The sequence below is a fragment of the Rana temporaria genome, chromosome 5 (genome assembly GCF_905171775.1).
Source record: "Rana temporaria chromosome 5, aRanTem1.1, whole genome shotgun sequence".
Taxonomy (NCBI): domain Eukaryota; kingdom Metazoa; phylum Chordata; class Amphibia; order Anura; family Ranidae; genus Rana; species Rana temporaria.
The window spans coordinates 422,518,803-422,540,484 of record NC_053493.1 but is presented as its reverse complement, the minus strand read 5'-3'; the positions used below and the strand labels follow the sequence as shown (position 1 = coordinate 422,540,484).

Sequence of the window (21,682 nt, the reverse complement as noted above, 5' to 3'; positions counted from 1 at the left end):
GGCCTTAGGCTGACTTATCAGTAGATAAGTCGACCTAACTCAGAATCTACGCCGACTTATGTTTAAGCGTATGCTTGCGCCGTCGTATCTTAGATTGCAATATTTCGGATGGACGCTAGGTGGCGCTTCCATTGCGGTCGGCGTAAAATATGTAAATGAGTAGATACGCTGATTCACGAACGTACACCCGGCCGACGCAGTACTTTTACATCGTTTACGTTAGAGATAGGCCGCGTAAAGTAAGAGTTAGGCACTAGTTGGAATAGTAATGTTAAGTATGGCCGCCGTTACCGTGTCGAAATTCGAAATTTTTACGTCGTTTGCGTAAGTCGTCCGTGAATCGGGATTTACGCCGTTTACGTCCAGGTCGAAATCAATCAGCAGTGCACATGTCTACTTGGTTGTATCCAGCCCACTGCTTCCTCCTCTGGCCCCAGGCTCTTCACCGCGATCCCTCGGTCTCACCCTCTGGGTGTGGACATCATGCGTCACGTTGTGGTCCTGGGCTGTGGATTGGTGTATATTGTCCATTCCGACCACCGGGGGGCGAGAGGAAGCTGAAGACGCTTCTTCCTGTAAAAGTTGCCCCAATCTGGCAAAGTCGCCCCCAGCTGATGTCCATTTCTTCATGAACCCAACGATACCTTCATATGGACCGATCATTTGTAGCCTCTCCCCATTTGGTGATGACCAGATGCCACAACGAAGGAGATATAACTGCAGTTTTTTGGTCACATCGGAGGAAATATTGGACAGGTCGATGCTTTCCAATCGGAGAAAACTTTGGCATTTCATAAAGAGGTCGGAGATTTCATGAGCGGCTTTGTAGAAGTTCTGGGACAGATGGGGGGATTTGGTTGTCAGGATGACCCGGCTAAACCCGTCCCCGGTCTCCGTTTTCATTTCCACACCAGACTGGCCCAGAATATCATTGATCTCGTCTTTCATGAATACACTTATGTAGGTGTGAGCTGCCGGATCCACAAGGAAATCTGTAGAGAGCGGGCTTTGGTCCGGATGATTTCCCGTTGATGAACAAGCCGTGGAAGAGCTTGAAGATGACCATCTGGCCGCCATGAGGGAAGAGCGAATAGGTGAGCTTGCGGTCAGATCCTCTCGGGTTCTCTGGTTTAAAAGAAATTCATCTGGAGAGGAGTTTTGGGCATTTGAAGGCTTCCAATCTCCAAGGTGGTTCTTGGGAAGTTTTGGGTTCCAGTTTAATTCATCTGTAGAAGTGTTCTTGGGTTGTCCAGAGCTGAATTTGGCGCTATCTCCGATGGTGCTCCTTGAATATTTTGGGTTTGAGCCTAATTCATCTGTAGAGGTATTCTTGGGTTGCCCAGAGTTGAATTTGGTGCTACCTACGATGGTGCTCTTGAAATGTTTTGGGTTCAAGCTTAATTCATCTGTAGATGTGTTCTTGGGTTGCCCAGAGTTGAACTTGGCGCTCTCTATAAATGTGCTCTTGTAATGATTTGGGTTTGTGTATAATTCATCTGTAGAGGTGTTCTTGGGTTGCCCAGAGTTGAATTTGGTGCTATCTCCGATGGCGTCCCTTGAATGTTTTGGGTTTAAGCCTAATTCATCTGTAAATGTTCCCTTGGGTTGTCCAGAGTTGAATTTGGCGCTATCTCTAATGGCACTCTTGGAATGTTTTGGGTTCAAGCTTAATTCATCTGTAGATGTGTTCTTGGGTTGCCCAGAGTTGAACTTGGCGCTATCTATAAATGTGCTCTTGTAATGATTTGGGTTTGTGTATAATTCTTCTGTAGAGGTGTTCTTGGGTTGCCCAGAGCTGAATTTCGTGCTTTCTCCGATGGTGCTCTTGAAATGTTTTGGGGTCAAGCTTAATTCATCTGTAGATGTGTTCTTGGGTTGCCCAGAGTTGAACTTGGCGCTATCTATAAATGTGCTCTTGTAATGATTTGGGTTTGTGTATAATTCATCTGTAGAGGTGTTCTTGGATTGCCCAGAGCTGAATGTTGTGCTTTCTCCGATGGTGCTCTTGAAATGTTTTGGGTTCAAGCTTAATTCATCTGTAGATGTTCCCTTGGGTTGTCCAGAGTTGAATTTGGCGCTATCTCTGATGGCGCTCTTGGAATGTTTTGGGTTTCGGTTTACTTCATCTGTAGATGTGTTCTTGGGTTGCCCAGAGCTGAATTTCGTGCTGTCTCCAATGGTGCTCTTGAAATGTTTTGGGTTCAAGCTTAATTCCTCTGTAGATGTGTTCTTGGGTTGTGCAGAGCTGAATTTTTTGCCATCATCAATGGCGCTCTTGGAATATTTTAGGTTTGGGTTTAATTCATCTGTACAGGTGTTCTTGGGTTGCCCAGGGTTGAAGTCAGATCCATCTCCGATGGGAAGTTTTGGGTTGGAGGTGAATCCATCTGCAATGTTTCCTTTGGGTTTCCATTGACGGGAGTCGGAGTCGGCTGCAAACGTGTCCTTGAGTTGTCCGGATTCAGGCAAGTCTTCTCTAAATTGTGTTCTGGCAAATGTGGTGTGACGGGGTAATCCGGAGCTATCAGCTGGTTTTCCATTACTGGCTGGTGGCGAGTTCCTTACTGGTATTCTGTCCTCATCTGTAGGTATCTTCTTGGTTGGTCCGGGATGAAAATGTAGGTTAGCTGCCATGTTGCTCTTGGGGTGTTTTTTAATGGCGGTTGAGTCATCTGTAGATGATGTGTTGGGTCTCCTTTGGCTGGAGCCATCTGATCTATAACCTGGTCTTCCATTACTGTCTGAACCTTCGTCCTCATCCAGACTCAGCGCCATCAGAGGCTTGGAAACCTGAGGAACAGGACATAGAACTTAAAGTCTACCTGTCATGAGAGGATTATATAGGCTACTGCTGCTTGCTCTGGGCACTAGGGATGAGCACGCCTCCTCCCCCCTGGTTTGGTTCGCAGCAGAAAATGCGAACAGGCAAAAAATTTATTCGAATCAAAAGTGCTCATTTTAAAGGCTAATATGCAAGTTATTGTCATAAAAAGTGTTTGGGGGCCCGGCGGAACAGGAGAGAGGGTAAGGGGACCAGGAGAGAGGGCAGGGGGAACAGGGGAGAGGGCAGGGGGGCCAGTAGAGAGGACAGGGGGATCAGGAGAGAGGACGGGGGAACAGGAGAGAGGACAGAGGGATCAGGAGAGAGGGCAGGGGGATCAGGAGACAGGACAGGGGGAACAGGAGAGAGAACAGGGGGGCCAGGAGAGAGGACAGGGGGAACAGGAGAGAGGACAGGGGGAACAGGAGAGAGGACAGGGGGAACAGGAGAGAGGGCAGGGGGATCAGGAGAGAGGGCAGGGGGGTCAGGAGAGAGGACAGGGGGGCCAGAAGAGAGGGCAGGGGGAACAGGAGAGAGAACAGGGGGGCCAGGAGAGAGGACAGGGGGAACAGGAGAGAGGACAGGGGGAACAGGAGAGAGGACAGGGGGATCAGGAGACAGGACAGGGGGAACAGGAGAGAGAACAGGGGGGCCAGGAGAGAGGACAGGGGGAACAGGATAGAGGACAGGGGGAACAGGAGAGAGGACAGGGGGAACAGGAGAGAGGGCAGGGGGATCAGGAGAGAGGGCAGGGGGGTCAGGAGAGAGGACAGGGGGGCCAGAAGAGAGGGCAGGGGGATCAGGAGAGGGGACAGGGGGGCCAGGAGAGAGGGCAGGGGGATCAGGAGAGAGGGCAGGGGGGCAGGAGAGAGGGCAGGGGGGCAGGAGAGAGGGCAGGGGGATCAGGAGAGAGGGCAGGGGGATCAGGAGAGAGGACAGGGGGATCAGGAGAGAGGACAGGGGGAACAGAAGAGAGAACAGGGGGGCCAGGAGAGAGGGCCCCCTGCCCTCTCTCCTGATCCCCCTGCCCTCTCTCCTGCTCCCCCTGTCCTCTCCCCTGATCCCCCTGCCCTCTCTCCTGCCCCCCTGCCCTCTCTCCTGATCCCCCTGCCCTCTCTCCTGATCCCCCTGCCCTCTCTCCTGATCCCCCTGCCCTCTCTCCTGATCCCCCTGTCCTCTCTACTGGCCCCCTGTCCTCTCTACTGGCCCCCCTGTCCTCTCTCCTGATCCCCCTGTCCTCACTACTGGCCCCCTGTCCTCTCTCCTGACCCCCTGTCCTCTCTCCTGACCCCCCTGCCCTCTCCCCTGTTCCCCCTGTCCTCTCTCCTGGCCCCCCTGTCCTCTCTCCTGGCCCCCCTGGTCAGGAGAGAGGACAGTGGGGCCAGGAGAGAGGGCAGGGGGATCAGGAGAGAGGGCAGGGGGGCCAGGAGAGAGGACAGGGGGATCAGGAGAGAGGACAGGGGGAACAGAAGAGAGGACAAGGGGATCAGGAGAGAGAACAGGGGGGCCAGGAGAGAGGGCAGGGGGATCAGGAGAGAGGACAGGGGGATCAGGAGAGAGGACAGGGGGGCCAGGAGAGAGGGCAGGGGGGTCAGGAGAGAGGGCAGGGGGAATAGGAGAGAGAACAGGGGGGCCAGGAGAGAGGGCAGGGGGGTCAGGAGAGAGGACAGGGGGATCAGGAGAGAGGACAGGGGGGCCAGGAGAGAGGACAGGGGGATCAGGAGAAAGGACAGGGGGATCAGGAGAGAAGACAGGGGGGTCGGGAGAGAAGACAGGGGGATCGGGAGAGAGGACAGGGGGATCGGGAGAGAGGACAGGGGGGTCGGGAGAGAGGGCAGGGGGATCGGGAGAGAGGGCAGGGGGATCGGGAGAGAGGGATCGGGAGAGAGGACAGGGGGATCAGGAGAGGGGACAGGTGACATATAGAGTAACCGATCCATCCATCTCTTACTCCAGCAGCTACATAAAGGTATTGGTTTCTCTACATGCCGCCACCCCTCCTATGCTATCCCTCATGGGCCCCCTGGAGCACGGGGCCGGGTCTCAATTGAGACCCCTGTGACCCCTGTACATACCCCGCTGACCCTTGCACGTGAAACCCTATCAGGAGTGCTAACTTTGATGTAATTACCCCTCCACCCTGCAACAGCAAAGATTACTGTGCAGACAAAGGAGATCTGCGTCACAGCGCCACCTACCTGAGACCCCCAGCACTGCAGACGGATCACTTCCAGCAGGTAGGTGGTCCCTTCAATTTTTAGGTGATGCCTCCGGCTCAGGACTCGGTTTGCCACTGCAGGGACAAGCAACATCATCATCATTAATAACTGCATTACATGAGAACTCCTCGACTAAAGCTGAGGGCCCAAAAAAAGACGGAGGGCCCGGTGACGCCTTGCCATTTTGTTAAACCGCGTTGCATCACATGTTATTGTAGGGCAGCCGATTTCTTTTTCTATTGGCTGCCAAAGCACCAGGGCAGAGAGAGAGCTAAGCCTGATAACATTCGATTTTGCCCGGCACCTCCTTCCATTCTCTGCTGGGAGTGGGGCAGCCAATAGGTGGGTACACCTGTAACAGATCCCATCGGACCACCAGGTAAAAAAAAAAACAAAGAGAGAAGAAATGCTGCCCCAACAGCTGTCCTCCCGGCTCTTAGTGCAGCAATGCACTGTCAGGTAGGTTGCAGGACATACTGGTCATAGTCCTGGTGGATCACTAGAGATGGGGGGGGGGGGAGATACTGGGAGGGGAGAATTTTGAACGTGTCTTGAAAGTTGCTGGGCAATAATTGTGGCCAGTTCTACCAACCTTCTTTGTGACCGAAGGTCAGCGTGGCCATGCCCTCTTCCTCTGTGGGGTAGCGCACATCGACTTCGCCGTCACCTCCATTGCTGCGTCGGAGGAAGTGTATGAGCAGCTTATCTCTCACCATTTTATAGACAAGATTGATGGGAATACCGGAAACCTGCAGAACGAGACTCTCCCCCATAGTAACCGAGTCCCTGGAGAGAAAAAAATGTGTTTGTTTAAAATCAGGCTCCTCCCATGTACATAAGTATCACAGGCTCCTCCCATGTACATAAGTTTCACAGGCTCCTCCCATGTGCATAAGGATCACAGGCTCCTCCCATGCGCATAAGTATCACAGACTCCTCCCATGTGCATAAGTATCACAGGCTCCTCCCAGGTACATAAGTATTACAGGCTCCTCCCATGTACATAAGTATTACAGGCTCCTCCTATGTACATACGTTTCACAGGCTCCTCCCATGCGCATAAGTATCACAGGCTCCTCCCAGGACATAAGTATCACAGGCTCCTCCCATGCACATAAGTATCACAGGCTCCTCCCATGCGCATAAGTATCACAGGCTCCTCCCAGGTACATAAGTATCACAGGCTCCTCCCATGCGCATAAGTATCACAGGCTCCTCCCATGCGCATAAGGATCACAGGCTCCTCCCATGTACATAAGTATTACAGGCTCCTCCTATGTACATACGTTTCACAGGCTCCTCCCATGCGCATAAGTATCACAGGCTCCTCCCATGTACATAAGTATCACAGGCTCCTCCCATGCACATAAGTATCACAGGCTCCTCCCATGCGCATAAGTATCACAGGCTCCTCCCATTTACATAGGTATCACAGGCTCCTCCCATGCACATAAGTATCACAGGCTCCTCCCATGCGCATAAGTATCACAGGCTCCTCCCATGTGCATTAGTATCACAGGCTCCTCTCATGCGCATAAGTATCACAGGCTCCTCCCATGCGCATAAGTATCACAGGCTCCTCCCAGGTACATAAGTATCACAGGTTCCTCCCATGTACATAAGTATCACAGACTCCTCCCAGGTAAATAAGTATCACAGGCTCCTCCCATGCGCATAAGTATCACAGGCTCCTCCCATCTACATAAGTATCACAGGCTCCTCCCATGTACATAGGTATCACAGGCTCCTCCCATGCGCATAAGTATCACAGGCTCCTCCCATGTGCATTAGTATCACAGGCTCCTCCCATGCGCATAAGTATCACATGCTCCTCCCATGCGCATAAGTATCACAGGCTCCTCCCAGGTACATAAGTATCACAGGCTCCTCTCATGCGCATAAGTATCACAGGCTCCTCCCAGGTACATAAGTATCACAGGCTCCTCCCATGCGCATAAGTATCACAGGCTCCTCCCATGCGCATAAAGATCACAGGCTCCTCCCATGTACATAAGTATTACAGGCTCCTCCTATGTACATACGTTTCACAGGCTCCTCCCATGTACATAAGTATTACAGGCTCCTCCTATGTACATACGTTTCACAGGCTCCTCCCATGCGCATAAGTATCACAGGCTCCTCCCATGTACATAAGTATCACAGGCTCCTCCCATGCACATAAGTATCACAGGCTCCTCCCATGCGCATAAGTATCACAGGCTCCTCCCATGTACATAGGTATCACAGACTCCTCCCATGTACATAAGTATCACAGGCTCCTCCCATGCGCATAGGTATCACAGGCTCCTCCCATGTACATAAGTATCACAGGCTCCTCCCATGCGCATAAGGATCACAGGCTCCTCCCATGTACATAAGTATTACAGGCTCCTCCTATGTACATACGTTTCACAGGCTCCTCCCATGCGCATAAGTATCACAGGCTCCTCCCATGTACATAAGTATCACAGGCTCCTCCCATGCACATAAGTATCACAGGCTCCTCCCATGCGCATAAGTATCACAGGCTCCTCCCATGTACATAAGTATCACAGGCTCCTCCCATGTACATAAGTATCACAGTCTCCTCTCATGCGCATAAGTTTTACAGGCTCCTCCCATGCGCATAAGTATCACAGGCTCCTCCCATGCACATAAGTATCACAGGCTCCTCCCATGCACATAAGTATCACAGGCTCCTCCCAGGTACATAAGTATCACAGGTTCCTCCCATGTACATAAGTATCACAAGCTCCTCCCATGTACATAAGTATCACAGGCTCCTCCTATGTACATACGTATCACAGGCTCCTCCCATCTACATAAGTATCACAGGCTCCTCCCATGCACATAAGTATCACAAGCTCCTCCCATGCACATAAGTATCACAAGCTCCTCCCATCTACATAAGTATCACAGGCTCCTCCCATGCACATAAGTATCACAGGCTCCTCCCATGCGCATAAGTATCACAGGCTCCTCCCAGGTACATAAGTATCACAGGCTCCTCCCACGTACATAAGTATCACACGCTCCTCCCATGTACATAAGTATCACAGGCTCCTCCCATGTACATAAGTATCATAGGCTCTTCCCATGCACATAAGTATCACAGGCTCCTCCCATGCACACAAGAATCACAGACTCCTCCCATGCACAGAAGTATCCCAGGCTCCTCCCATGTATATAAGTATCACAGGCTCCTCCCATGCACATAAGTATCACAGGCTCCTCCCATGCACATAAGTATCACAGGCTCCTCCCACACACATAAGCATCACAGGCTCCTCCCACACACATAATTATCACAGGCCCCTCCCACATACATAAGTATCACAGGCTCCTCCCATGTAGATAAGTATCACAGGCTCCTACCATGTACATAAGTATCACAAACTCCTCCCATGCACATAAGTATCCCAGGCTCCTCCCATGTACAGAAGTATCACAGGCTCCTCCCATGCACAGAAGTATCCCAGGCTCCTCCCATGTACAGAAGTATCCCAGGCTCCTCCCATGTACATAAGTATCACAGGCTCCTCCCACACACATAAGCATCACAGGCTCCTCCCACACACATAATTATCACAGGCCCCTCCCACATAAATAAGTAGCACAGGCTCCTCCCATGTAGATAAGTATCACAGGCTCCTCCTGTGTACATAAGTATCACAGGCTCCTCCCATGTACATAAGTATCACAAACTCCTCCCATGCACATAAGTATCACAGGCTCCTCCCATGCACACAAGTATCACAGGCTCCTCCCATGCACACAAGTATCACAGGCTCCTCCCACGCACAGAAGTATCCCAGGCTCCTCCCATGTATATAAGTATCACAGGCTCCTCCCATGCACATAAGTATCACAGACTCTTTATTTTATTTGGGGGGGAGGGGTTTGCTAATACATAGTACTTTATTTTGGGGGTGGGGTGGGTTTCGACTAAAATATGGTTTATGGACCTTTATTGAAGTCACACCAACGCGTTTCGGGGGAAATAAACTCCACTTTCTTCAGGGCTAGCTGCAAGCTGTTTGAACCTTATTCTAGAAGTCGCATTTCTCCGGACACCCCGGGACTCCTTTCTTTTTATCTAGGGGTTAGGGTCAAGGACAGGGTCAAAGGTCAGGCTCAGCATCAAAGTCAGGGTCAAAGGTCAGGTTTAGGGTCAGCGTGTTTTCGGTATAATAAAGTGAAATGCGTATTATTGTTTCTGGGCGAGTATAGACAAGAAATGACACACACATATGTGGTGTCGCTGCGATCGTCAGGAGCGGGAGAATTTATTTTTGGGTTGTTCTTTGGTGGTAGGTTATATTTATATCAATATAAATAAGAAAAAAAAAAAAGTGTATTTTTTTTCCAAAAAAATTCAAAATTGCAAAACGCACCAGTTTTTCCTCTAGGGCCTCGGCTTTAGTCGCTTAAGGACCCCTTCACGCCGATATACGTCGGCAGAAGGGCACGACTGGGCACAAGCAGGTACAGGTACGTCGCCTTTAAGAGTCCAGCCGTGCGTCGCGAGTGCGCTGCCGCCGGCGCGCTCGCAACCTGGTTCTGTGCTCCGAGACCGCGCCCGTGGGACCCGATCGCCGCCGGTGTCGCGCCGATCGGGTCACGGAGCTGAAGAACAGGGAGAGGTGAGTGTAAACAAACCTCTCCCCGTTCTTCCTAGTGTGACTGCCACTGATCGTCTGTTCCCTGTCATCGGAAGCAGCGATCAGTGACGTCACAAGCCAAGCCACGCCCCCCACTGTAGTAATCACTCTCTAGGAAACACTTAACCCCTTCAGCGCCCCCCTACAGGTTAACCCGTTCACTGCCAGTGTCATTTTCACAGTAATCAGTGCATTTTTATAGCACTTTTCGCTGTGAAAATGCCAATGGTCCCAAAAATGTGTCAAAAGTGTCCAAAGTGTCCGCCATAATGTCGCAGTCACGTTAAAAAATCGCTGATCGCCGCCATTAGTAGTAAAAAAAAATATTAATAAAAATGCCATAAAACTATCCCCTATTTTGTAAACGCTATAAATTTTGCGCAAACCAATTGATAAACGCTTATTGTGATTTTTATTTTTTTTTTAACCAAAAATATGTAGAAGAATACGTATCGGCCTAAACTGAGGAAAAATATTTATTATAGCAAAAAGTAAAACATATTTGCCTTTTTTTCTTCAAAATCGTCGCTCTATTTTTGTTTATAGCGCAAAAAAAAACAAAAAACCGCAGAGGTGATCAAATACCACCGAAAGAAAGCTCTATTTGTGGGGGGAAAAGGGACGCCAATTTTGTTTGGGAGCCACGTCGCACGACCGCGCAATTGTCAGTTAAAGCGACGCAGCGCCGAATCGCAAAAAGGGGCCTGGTCCTTAACCTGCATTTTGGTCCGAGTCTTAAGTGGTTAAAAAAAATTAAATATATATATAAGTATATATATAAGTATATATATATATAAGTAAGATTGAATATATATATATTTTTTTACAATTTAATTTTTTACATTTTTTTTTTATTATTCTATACATTTTTTTTTTTTTTTACAACGCTATGCTTTTTATTTTATTTTTTTATATTTTTGCAATTTAACCTTTTCAATATTTATTTATTACAATTCTTTAGCCCTGTTGGGTAGGGTGCCAGGGTTTATGGGGCCCCTTACACAGCTTCAGGCATGGCCCCCTAATTTAGAAAATTGATAAGAGAGGGGGGGGGGCGTGAATTGAGAAGCAGTGGGGTGCCACGAATTGGTGGGGGGGGGGGGGTTGCCCTGGGGACCTCTGGGCCCCTTACAAAAAATATATATTAAAAAAAAAATTATAAAAAAAAGGGGGGGGGTAGCCATCCAGCCATCCGGGGCCCTGGGGAGCTCTGGGCCCTTTAATAGAAAGAAAAAAAAAAGAAAGAAAAAAAATGTATAAAAAAAATAAACATTTTTCTTTATAAAAAAAAAAGGGGGGGTGGTTGCCAAAGGGGACCTCCTGGCCATTTTAATAAAATATATATATATAAAAAAAATATTATTAATATGGTTATTTTTTTTGGTTGAACTAGATAGTCTTGTGTCATTTGTAGACCTGACTAACTAGGTAACTCCAGTATGTCTGGGAGGCTTCTGGTTGCCCTGGGAAAAAAAAATAGGACGAATCTTGAAAAATCTGAGCAGCTCACAACAGTCCTGAAAACAGGGCCGCCATTAGGGGACCCTTACACAGCTACAGGCATGGGCCCCCTGGAGCAGAGAACAGGGGGGGGGGGGAGTGGATTGGGGGATTTTTCCCTAGGGACCTCTGGGCCCCTTACAAAAAAGTAAGATATAAAAAAGGGGGGGGGGGTTAGCCACCCGGGGCCCTGGGGACCTCTAGGCCCTTTAATAAGAATAAAAAATAAAAAACAAAAATTAAAAAAAATGAATATTTTTTTTATATATATAAAAAAAGATTTTTTTTATATATATAAAAAAAGATTTTTTTTATATATATATATAAAAAAAGGGGGGGGGGTTGCCCTGGGGACCTCCAGGCCACTGTGGACCTCTGGGGCCTTTAATAAAAAAAAATTATAATTTAAAAAAAATGTTTAGAAAAACGAAGGGGGGTTGCCATCCGGGAGGAGGTCGGGCCTGTAAGGGGCTCTGGGGACCATCGGGCCCCTTACAGGTGTAATGCAATAAATAAATAATAAAAAAACGGGAGGGGGCAATACGGGCCTGTAAGGGGCTCTGGGGACCATCTGAATGTAGCACTTTACAGATGCCCCTTAAGGCTTTCCTGACCACTTTTATTAGAAGAAAACTTCCCAATGTGTGAATTATTGATCATCTCTTTACCAAAATCAATACCTCCCGGCTTTTCTTGCAGCCCTGCTGCGTTGGCCCCAAGGCTTGGGGCCCTTGTCTGTTTCTCCAGATCCTTCTCTCGAACCCTCGGTGTAAACACATACACAGTCTAGCTGCCATGGAGACCTCCATTGTCTTCCCAAACAAAAACCTACAGTCAACTTCCATAGCACAGTACGATCAGTAGGCGCTGGAATCAGAGGCGTTGCTAGGGGGGTGCGGGGGGTGCGGTCCGCACCCGGGTGACACCCGCTAGAGGGTGACACCATCCCGTTTTTTTTTTTTAGCTGACATGCCCAGCCTGCCCTGTGCAATCCCAGCCTGCCCTGTACCACCCCAGCCTGCTCTGTGCCACCCCAGCCTGCCCTGTACCACCCCAGCCTGCCCTGTACCACCCCAAATAGCCCTATACCACCCCAGCCTGCCCTGTACCCCCCAAACAGCCCTGTACCACCCAGCCTGCCCTGTACCCCCACCAAACAGCCCTGTACCACCCCAAACAGCCCTATACCACCCCAGCCTGCCCTGTACCACCCCAGCCTGCCCTGTACCACCCAGCCTGCCCTGTGCCACCCCAGCCTGCCCTGTACCACCCCAAACAGCCCTATAGCACCCCAGCCTGCCCTGTATCCCCCCAAACAGCCCTGTACCACCCCAGCCTGCCCTGTACAACCCCAGCCTGCCCTGTACCACCCAGCCTGCCCGGTGCCACCACAGCCTGCCCTGTACCACCCAACCTGCCATGTACCACCCCAAACTTTCCCATGCCACCCCAACTTGCCCTGTGCCACCCTAACTTGCCCTGTACCACCCCAATCTGCCCTATGCCACCATAACTTGCCCTATGCCACCCTAACTTGCACTATACCACCCCAACCTGCCCTGTACCACCCTAACTTGCCCTATACCACCCCAACCTGCCCTATGCAACCCTAACTTGCCCTATACCACCCCAAACTACCCTATATCACCCCAACATGCCCTATACCATCTTAACCTGTCCTATACCACCCCACTACACCAACCTGCCACTATACCACTCTATACTACCCTAACCTGCCACTATACTGCCCTATACTATCATTTACAGGGGCTGGTTTGGGGCGAGCCCCATGCCCGTGTGCTGCCTGCTTGGTGCTGGGCAGCCTAGACAGAGGGGGGGGGGGGGTGACACCATGTTTTACCGCACCAGGTGACACCAACCCTAGTGACGCCACTGGCTGGAATCCCACCAATAAAGGGACCTAGGCTTGGAGGCTTCATCCCACTCAAAATACAATCAAGTGGCCCCCAGCCCCCACCTATAACGGGTCTATTGCAGGAAGGAGCACTGGAAGGGCGAAGCATGTCCAAAAAATACCAGGAGATTTCCGAGCTCAAACATGCCAACCAGCCAGCCAGCGACCAACCGAATCGATCGGTCTGACCTGTCTAACGATATGCGTGAAGAACAGTCTGCACACATTTGCAAATACATGCGTGAGCTACGGGACCCGTCAAGGCACCCGGTTTCATCCCACCCCAAAACATGTCTAAAGCCTCCAGGCTTCAGGACACAGATCAGGACTGGCCAACCCACACAAGCTTGTTCCCCCCCCCCCCCTTCGAGACACATATCCTGGAGCCAGGGTCGTCTTTAAAGGAAGGGCAAAAGGGGAAGCTGCCCTGGGCCCTGTTGTGTGGGGCCCAAATCAGCTGCCTCACACTTGCCAACCAGGGCAGCCATCACACATTTTAGGGGCCCCTTATAAGGTTTTAGGCAGGGCCCCCCCTGGAGCAGAGAACCGAGGGGGGGGGGGGGTGCTGACGGAAAAAAAAACAAGTGTAATCTCCTCTCTCCTGACGCGCGATGATAAGCGAGGGGGGGGGGGGCCACCATCGGAACCCCTTACAGGTGTAATGAAAAAAAAAAATATTAAAAAAACGGGAGGGGGGTCGACCGGGCCTGAAAAAAAAAATATTACAAAAAAAAAAAAAATGTGAGGGGGGCCAGTCGGGTCCCTGGGGACCATCAGGCCCCTTACAGGTGTAATGCAAAAAATAAATAAATACAAAAATAAATAAAAATAAAACGGGAGGGGGGCCAGTAAGGGGCCCTGGGGAGCATCGGACCTCTTACAGGTGTAATGCAAAAAAAAAAAAGTAGGGGGCCCAGTCAGGCCCCTTACAGGTGTAATGCCGGTACCCCCCTCATGGCGGCCCTGTTGCCAACTATCCCATTTTAAATTCCCTTGTCCCTTGAAGTTTTAGTCCTGTGCTGTGTCCTGATATCTCAGTGTGAAGTGCTGCTACTAATGCTGCCCAGCTCTGCCCCTATTGTTGTGTGCAGATGACTCACCTGCAGACCCTGTGTTTACATGTAAATACCGGCATCGATATGTAACTAGCTGAGGCTGGCGGCATTCATATGTATATCACGCCCCTCTGCAGTGAAGAGATGATGTGCTGTAACCTCTAGCAACCAATCGGTGAGCAGTATTACTGTACAGTCATCTCTAGCAACCAATCAACAAGAAGGAATCATGTGCTGTAACCTCTAGCAACTAATCAGTGAACCCTAACGTGTGCTGTAACCTCTAGCAACTAATCAGTGAGCCGTAACGTGTGCTCTAACCTCTAGCAACTAATCAGTGAGCCGTAACGTGTGCTGTAGCCTCTAGCAACCAGTCAGTAAATGGTAATGATATGCTGTAACCTCCGGCAACCAATCGCAATCACTGCCTGATCTGATACAGGAAACTGATATTTGTTGTATGTCTCGGAGGAGGTGGAGAGCGAAATTGCATGGGGGGGAGGTGAAATATTTTGCCCAGGGTCCAATCAACATTGAAGACGGCCCTGCCTGGAGCTCCTCCCCCGGTAAGAGAGAGAACCCTAGGTGGTGGCACCGGTGTCTCTCGTGACCCTGTTCCACCTCTTGTTAGTGAATCCATGCCCAACCAAACACATCGCTTCTCTCACACTGACCCGCCTCTCAGCCAATCAGGTTGCTGAGGTCTGGTTACCTGTCACCTGACTGGTTAAAACAACAGGCGCCGCTATTGGATGCCTGACGGGGCAGGAGAGGACGGAGAAGTGCAGGAGACATGAAGGACCCCCTGCTTGCTCCACAAGACCGGATAAGTGCCGGGCAGACGGCGAGCGGGTGGGGGCACACTCACACTGGCAGCATTTGGCACAGTGGCTGCAATTGATGGGCACAGTTGTAGCATTTGATGGGCACACTGGCATCATTTGATGGGCACAGTTGCAGCGTTTGATGGGCACAGTCGCAGCATTTGATGGCACAGTTGCAGCATTTGATGGGCGCACTGGCATCATTTGATGGGCACAGTGGCTGCATTTGATGGCACAGTGGCTGAAATTGATGGGCACAGAGGCAGCATTTGATGGGCACAGTCGCAGCATTTGATGGCACACTCGCAGCATTTGATGGGTACAGTTGCAGCATTTTAAGGGCACACTGGCATCATTTGATGGGCACGCTGGCATCATTTGATGGGCACAGTTGCAGCGTTTGATGGCACAGTGGCAGCATTTGAGAGATGGAAGAATAGCCCCCCCCCTTATACAAAGCTTGTAGGTCACCATCATAGGAAATGCCCCTCTGACCCCCCCCCCCCCGGAGAGATACAAAAGGAGAAGCTCCCCTCCCCCTCCATGGTGGGAATGAAGAGTACAGCAGAAAGTGTGGAGAAGTCAAAGTGATACAAAGTAACAGAAGAGAGAAAAAAAATCATTGTCAGGATATCCAGCAGGACCCCAGAAGAAGTATTCACCCCTCCCCCACTCACCTGTGTCCCCTCCTGTGTCTGGGGCCCCTGAACTGTGACTGAAGGAAATCTGCTGGATTCCGGGAGGAGATCACAGAACAGGTTTCCTTTTCACATGAAGCGAAACTGAAAGAGAAGAGAAATTCCCACTACTCAGAATATACACCATGCCAACTACAGGGAGGGGCAGTGCCAGGGACTCCGTATACTGTGTGTATATAGACTGGCAGTGCCAGGGACTCCGTGTACTGTGTGTATATAGACTGGCAGTGCCGGGGACTCCGTATACTGGGTGTATATAGACTGGCAGTGCCGGGGACTCTGTATACTGGGTGTGTATAGACTGGCAGTGCCAGGGACTCCGTATACTAGGTGTGTATAGACTGGCAGTGCCGGGGACTCTGTATACTGTGTGTATATAGACTGGCAGTGCCAGGGACTCTGTATACTGTGTGTATATAGACTGGCAGTGCCAGGGACTCCATATACTGTGTGTATATAGACTGGCAGTGCTGGGGACTCTGTATACTGTGTGTATGTAGACTGGCAGTGCCAGGGACTCCATATACTGTGTGTATATAGACTGGCAGTGCTGGGGACTCTGTATACTGGGTGTATATAGACTGGCAGTGCCAGGGACTCCGTATACTGTGTGTATATAGACTGGCAGTGCCAGGGACTCTGTATACTGTGTGTATATAGACTGGCAGTGCCAGGGACTCTGTATACTGTGTGTATAGACTGGTAGTGCTGGGGACTCTGTATACTGTGTGTATATAGACTGGCAGTGACAGGGACTCCGTATACTGTGTGTATATAGACTGGCATTGCCAGGGACTCTGTATACTGTGTGTGTATAGACTGGCAGTGACAGGGACTCCGTATACTGTGTGTATATAGACTGGCAGTGCCAGGGACTCCGTATACTGTGTGTATATAGACTGGCATTGCCAGGGACTCTGTATACTGTGTGTGTATAGACTGGCAGTGACAGGGACTCTGTATACTGTGTGTATATAGACTGGCATTGCCAGGGACTCTGTATACTGTGTGTATATAGACTGGCAGTGCCGGGGACTCCGTATACTGTGTGTATATAGACTGGCAGTGCCAGGGACTCTGTATACTGTGTGTATATAGACTGGCAGTGCCGGGTGAGTCGCAACAATTTGGATTTACTTTCTTATTAAAGCCCACGCCCCAAATGTGACCCCTTTCTAGAACAGATGCCTTCCCTTCTAATGGCCCCGCCCCCTGCGATGAATGCAGATCAATGATTGGCTGCTCAGGGATCAGACACAATGCAGGAGGTGAATAGAAATAAATTGTTACATTGTTTAAAGTGCATTTCCACCTTTGTAGCCAAATTAGGAAAACATGGCGCCGGATTCAGATACAATGGTGTATCTATCGGCGCGGCGTAACGTATCTCAGATACGTTACTCCGCGGTAAATTAGGGCGCAAGTTCCGTATTCAGAAAGAACCTGCGCCCTAAGTTAAGGCGGCGTAACGTATGTGGTCCGGCGTAATCCCACGGAATTCAAATTCTCCATGCAGTGGGCGTGTTGTACGGTAATGAAGGCTGACCCCACGTAAATTACGTTTTTGGCCAACGGCGCATGCGCCGTCCGTTAACGTATCCCAGTGCGCATGCTCCAAATTAACCCGCAAAAAGCCAATGCTTTAGACGCAAACGTAACTTATGCACAGCCCTATTCGCGAACGACGTAATCGACGGAAAATTCGACGGTGGCCCGACGGCCATACTTAACATAGGATACCCCTTATATATTTGATAGCTATGATTAAGCATTGACACTCAATGCGAAACGCGTCAGCTGTTTATCCCACTGTGTGCTGATATCTGTAGTGCATTTTTTCCTGTACCCAATAAAGGGCACGTCTTTTTTCAAGTTACTGGAGTGCGACTGTCCATATCCTTATTGTTTTTGCAGGATACCCCTTATATAGCAGGGGTAACTTTACGCTGGAAAAAGCCGAACGAAAACAACGTAAAAAAATGCGCCAGGCGGACGTACTTTTCTGAATCGGCGTATCTACCTAATTTGCATTTTCCTTGCGTAAATCTACGGAAGCGCCACCTAGCGGCCAGCGTAAATATGCAGCCTAAGATAGGACGGTGTAAGTCACTTACGCCTGTCAGATATTAGGGAAATCTATGCGTAACTGATTCTACGAATCAGGCGCCAAGATACGACCGAGCGCACTCAGAGTTACGACGGCGTATCCGGAGATACGCCGTCGCAACTCCTATCTGAATCCGGGCCACTGTCTTTAGATTTGTTACATCTTCCCATTCACAGAGGAAAATGAGAAAAGGGTTTCAGCCGGGGGCCCCCGACCCATTCCTACCTGGGCCCCATTGGAAGAAGAGGACCTGTCTCGGGCCGTACATAAAATACACCAACAATAAGGAGAGCTGAGGAGCAGTTCCTCCTGCGGCACTCGACGGGTAGGTGCGACGGCGGGCCCCATGAGGAGCAGTTCCTCCTGCGGCTCTTGGCGGATAGGTGTGACTGTGGGCACCATGAGGATCAGTTCAGCCTGCGGCTTTCGGCGGGTAGGTGCGGCTGCGGGCTCCATGAGGATCAGTTCCTCCTGCGGCTCTTGGTGGGTAGGTGCGGCTGTGGGCCCCATGAGGAGCAGTTCCTCCTGTGGCTCTTGGCGGGTAGGTGCGGCTGCGGGCCCCATGAGGAGCAGTTCTTCCTGCGGCTCTTGGCTGGTAGGTGCGGCTGCGGGCCCCATGAGGAGCAGTTCCTCCTGCGGCTCTTGGCGGGTAGGTGCGGCTGCGGGCCCCATGAGGAGCAGTTCTTCCTGCGGCTCTTAGCGGATAGGTGCGGCTGCTGGCCCCATGAGGAGCAGTTCCTCCTGCGGCTCTTGGCGGGAAGGTGCGGCTGCGGGCCCCATGAGGAGCAGTTCCTCCTGCGGCTCTTGGCGGGTAGGTGCGGCTGCGGGCCCCATGAGGAGCAGTTCCTCCTGCGGCTCTTGGCGGGTAGGTGCGGCTGCGGGCCCCATGAGGAGCAGTTCCTCCTGTGGCTCTTGGCGGGTAGGTGCGGCTGCGGGCCCCATGAGGAGCAGTTCTTCCTGCGGCTCTTGGCGGGTAGGTGCGGCTGCGGGCCCCATGAGGAGAGAGTGGGGGTGAGGCCGAGCCGCGTTTTGTGTGTGAATGGCCACCCACAGCAGCGGCTCAGGAGAGAGCCTACTCGGGTGTCCCCATGGCAAGCTGCTTGTTCTCGGGGCACTCTGCAAGAGGGAGGGGCTAGAAGCACAGGGCGGGGGACCCGAGAAGAGGAGGACCAGGGCCATCTGTGCAAAACAAACTGCACAAAGGAGGGAAGTATAACAAGTTTGTTATTTAAAAAAATAAAAATCTGCCTTTAATATCACTTTATTTTGTGTCTTTTATAGGAATGATACAACAATTAGAGATTTCCCGCCACAATAACTGGTACCTGTGGGACCTTCTATAGAAAGGGGTGTGCCCTTCCGAATCCTGTCCAATCACCTGAATCTACCACAGGTGGGCTCCAATCAAATTGTAGAAACATCTCAAGGATGATCAGTGGAATCAGGAGGCACCCGAGCTCAATTCTGAGTGTCATGGCAAAGGGTGTGATACTTATGTACATGGGAGGAGCCTGTGATACTTGTGGGCATGGGAGGAGCCTGTGATACTTGTGGGCATGGGAGGAGCCTGTGATACTTGTGTGCGTGGTAGGCGCCTGTGATACTTATGTGCGTGGGAGGAGCCTGTGATACTTGTGGGCATGGGAGGAGCCTGTGATACTTGTGTGCATGGGAGGAGCCTGTGATACTTGTGTGCATGGGAGGAGCCTGTGATACTTGTGTACATGGGAGGAGCCTGTGATACTTGTGTACATGGGAGGAGCCTGTGATACTTGTGTACATGGGAGGAGCCTGTGATACTCATGTACATGGGAGGAGCATGCGTTCCTTTTGTGCATGGGAGGAGCCTGTGATACTTATGTACATGGGAGGAGTCTGTGATACTTATGTACATGGGAGGAGTCTGTGATACTTGTGTACATGGGAGGAGTCTGTGATACATATGTCCATGGGAGGAGCCTGTGATACTTGTGTCCATGGGAGGAGCCTGTGATACTTGTGACCATGGGAGGAGCCTGTGATACTTGTGTCCATGGGAGGAGCCTGTGATACTTGTGTCCGTGGGAGGAGCCTGTGATACTCACGTGCATGGGAGGAGCCTGTGATACTTGTGTACATGGGAGGAGCCTGTGATACTTACGTACATGGGAGGAGCCTGTGATACTTGTGTGCATGGGAGGAGCCTGTGATACTTGTGTGCATGGGAGGAGCCTGTGATACTTGCGTGCATGGGAGGAGCCTGTGATACTTGCGTGCATGGGAGGAGCCTGTGATACTTGCGTGCATGGGAGGAGCCTGTGATACTTGCGTGCATGGGAGGAGCCTGTGATACTTGCGTGCATGGGAGGAGCCTGTGATACTTGCGTGCATGGGAGGAGCCTGTGATACTTGCGTGCATGGGAGGAGCCTGTGATACTTACGTGCATGGGAGGAGCCTGTGATACTTACGTGCATGGGAGGAGCCTGTGATACTTACGTGCATGGGAGGAGCCTCTGATACTTACGTGCATGGGAGGAGCCTCTGATACTTACGTGCATGGGAGGAGCCTCTGATACTTACGTGCATGGGAGGAGCCTCTGATACTTACGTGCATGGGAGGAGCCTCTGATACTTACGTGCATGGGAGGAGCCTCTGATACTTACGTGCATGGGAGGAGCCTCTGATACTTACGTGCATGGGAGGAGCCTCTGATACTTACGTGCATGGGAGGAGCCTGTGATACTTGCGTGCATGGGAGGAGCCTGTGATACTTGCGTGCATGGGAGGAGCCTGTGATACTTGCGTGCATGGGAGGAGCCTGTGATACTTGCGTGCATGGGAGGAGCCTGTGATACTTGTGTACATGGGAGGAGCCTGTGATACTTGTGTACATGGGAGGAGCCTGTGATACTTATGTACATGGGAGGATTTAATCGATCTGAGCTACCTGATCGGCTTACATTAAAGGAACAGTAAAGCACAATCACCGCACATCTCTCCTTAGCAGAAAGCAGTTTATTGGATGTCCCCGCCCCCATTGTACAATGATATCTACATTCTATACATAGGAAAAAAACATTTTTTATATATTTCTGTACACTTCTAACATTTACATCGGGCTGAACGCTGTCACATATATAAAAGATCTCTACAGACGCCACAAATTCTTCATATCGGAAACCCTCAGACTGCCACCATTAACTCCTTCAGATCCGCGCTACAGACGAATGACGGCCACAGCGCGGACCTACTTTCCCAGGAGGTCATCAATAGACGTCCTCCCCTTTGTGCGCTCCTCACACGCCCCCTGCAGGGCACGCGCTGTGATCACCGAGACGTGATCAGCTGTCAGCCAATCACAGCTGATCACGTGATGTAAACAGAAGCTCGGTAATTGTTTCTTTTCCCTCCTCACGCTGACCGTGTTAGGAGGGGAAAAAAGCCGATCGCCGGCTTATGTGCATCGGCCCCGAAGAGGAAGAGGCACATCAGCCTCATCTGTGCCAACCAGTACCGCCTGCCAGTGCCACCTATCAATGCCCACCAGTGGTCCCAATCAGAGCCACCTATCAATGCCCACCAGTGGTCCCAATCAGTGCCACCTTTCAATGCCCACCAGTGCCACCTATCAATGCCCACCAGTGCCACCTATCAATGCCCACAAGTGGTCCCAATCAGTGCCACCTATCAATGCCCACCAGTGGTCCCAATCAGTGCCTCATCAGTGCCACCTAGCAGTACTGCCTATCAGTGTAAATCAGTGCCCATAACTGCCACTCATCAGTGCCAGCTATCAGTGCCACCTATCAATGCCCATCAGTGCCACCTCTCAGTGCCACTTTATCGGAGCCCATATATGCAGCCTATCAGTGCCCATCATTGCCAACTATCAATGCCCACC

General features: G+C 50.9%; 1 protein-coding gene across 1 annotated transcript; it reads right to left on the bottom strand.

Moving 5' to 3' along the window:
• Positions 1–384: 384 nt before the first annotated feature.
• Positions 385–18,472, bottom strand: LOC120941382. Its single transcript, XM_040354723.1, has 5 exons — positions 17,961–18,472; positions 15,673–15,777; positions 5,633–5,826; positions 5,020–5,114; positions 385–2,790 (listed from the first exon to the last, which is right to left on the bottom strand). The coding sequence occupies exons 1-5, from the start codon at positions 18,470–18,472 to the stop codon at positions 394–396; spliced, it is 3,303 nt and encodes a 1,100-aa protein (XP_040210657.1). The 3' UTR covers positions 385–393.
• Between the last annotated feature and the right edge of the window lie 3,210 nt (positions 18,473–21,682).

Excerpts from the sequence above, each read along its gene's own strand:
- LOC120941382 (XM_040354723.1), bottom strand. The coding sequence starts at position 18,472 with ATGGGGCCCGCAGCCGCACCTACCCGCCAAGAGCCGCAGGAGGAACTG. Across the intron at positions 5,115-5,632 it reads GACCTTCGGTCACAAAGAAG|TGGCAAACCGAGTCCTGAGC; the intron begins GTTGGTAGAACT and ends TTGTCCCTGCAG. Across the intron at positions 2,791-5,019 it reads TGCAGTGCTGGGGGTCTCAG|GTTTCCAAGCCTCTGATGGC; the intron begins GTAGGTGGCGCT and ends CCTGTTCCTCAG.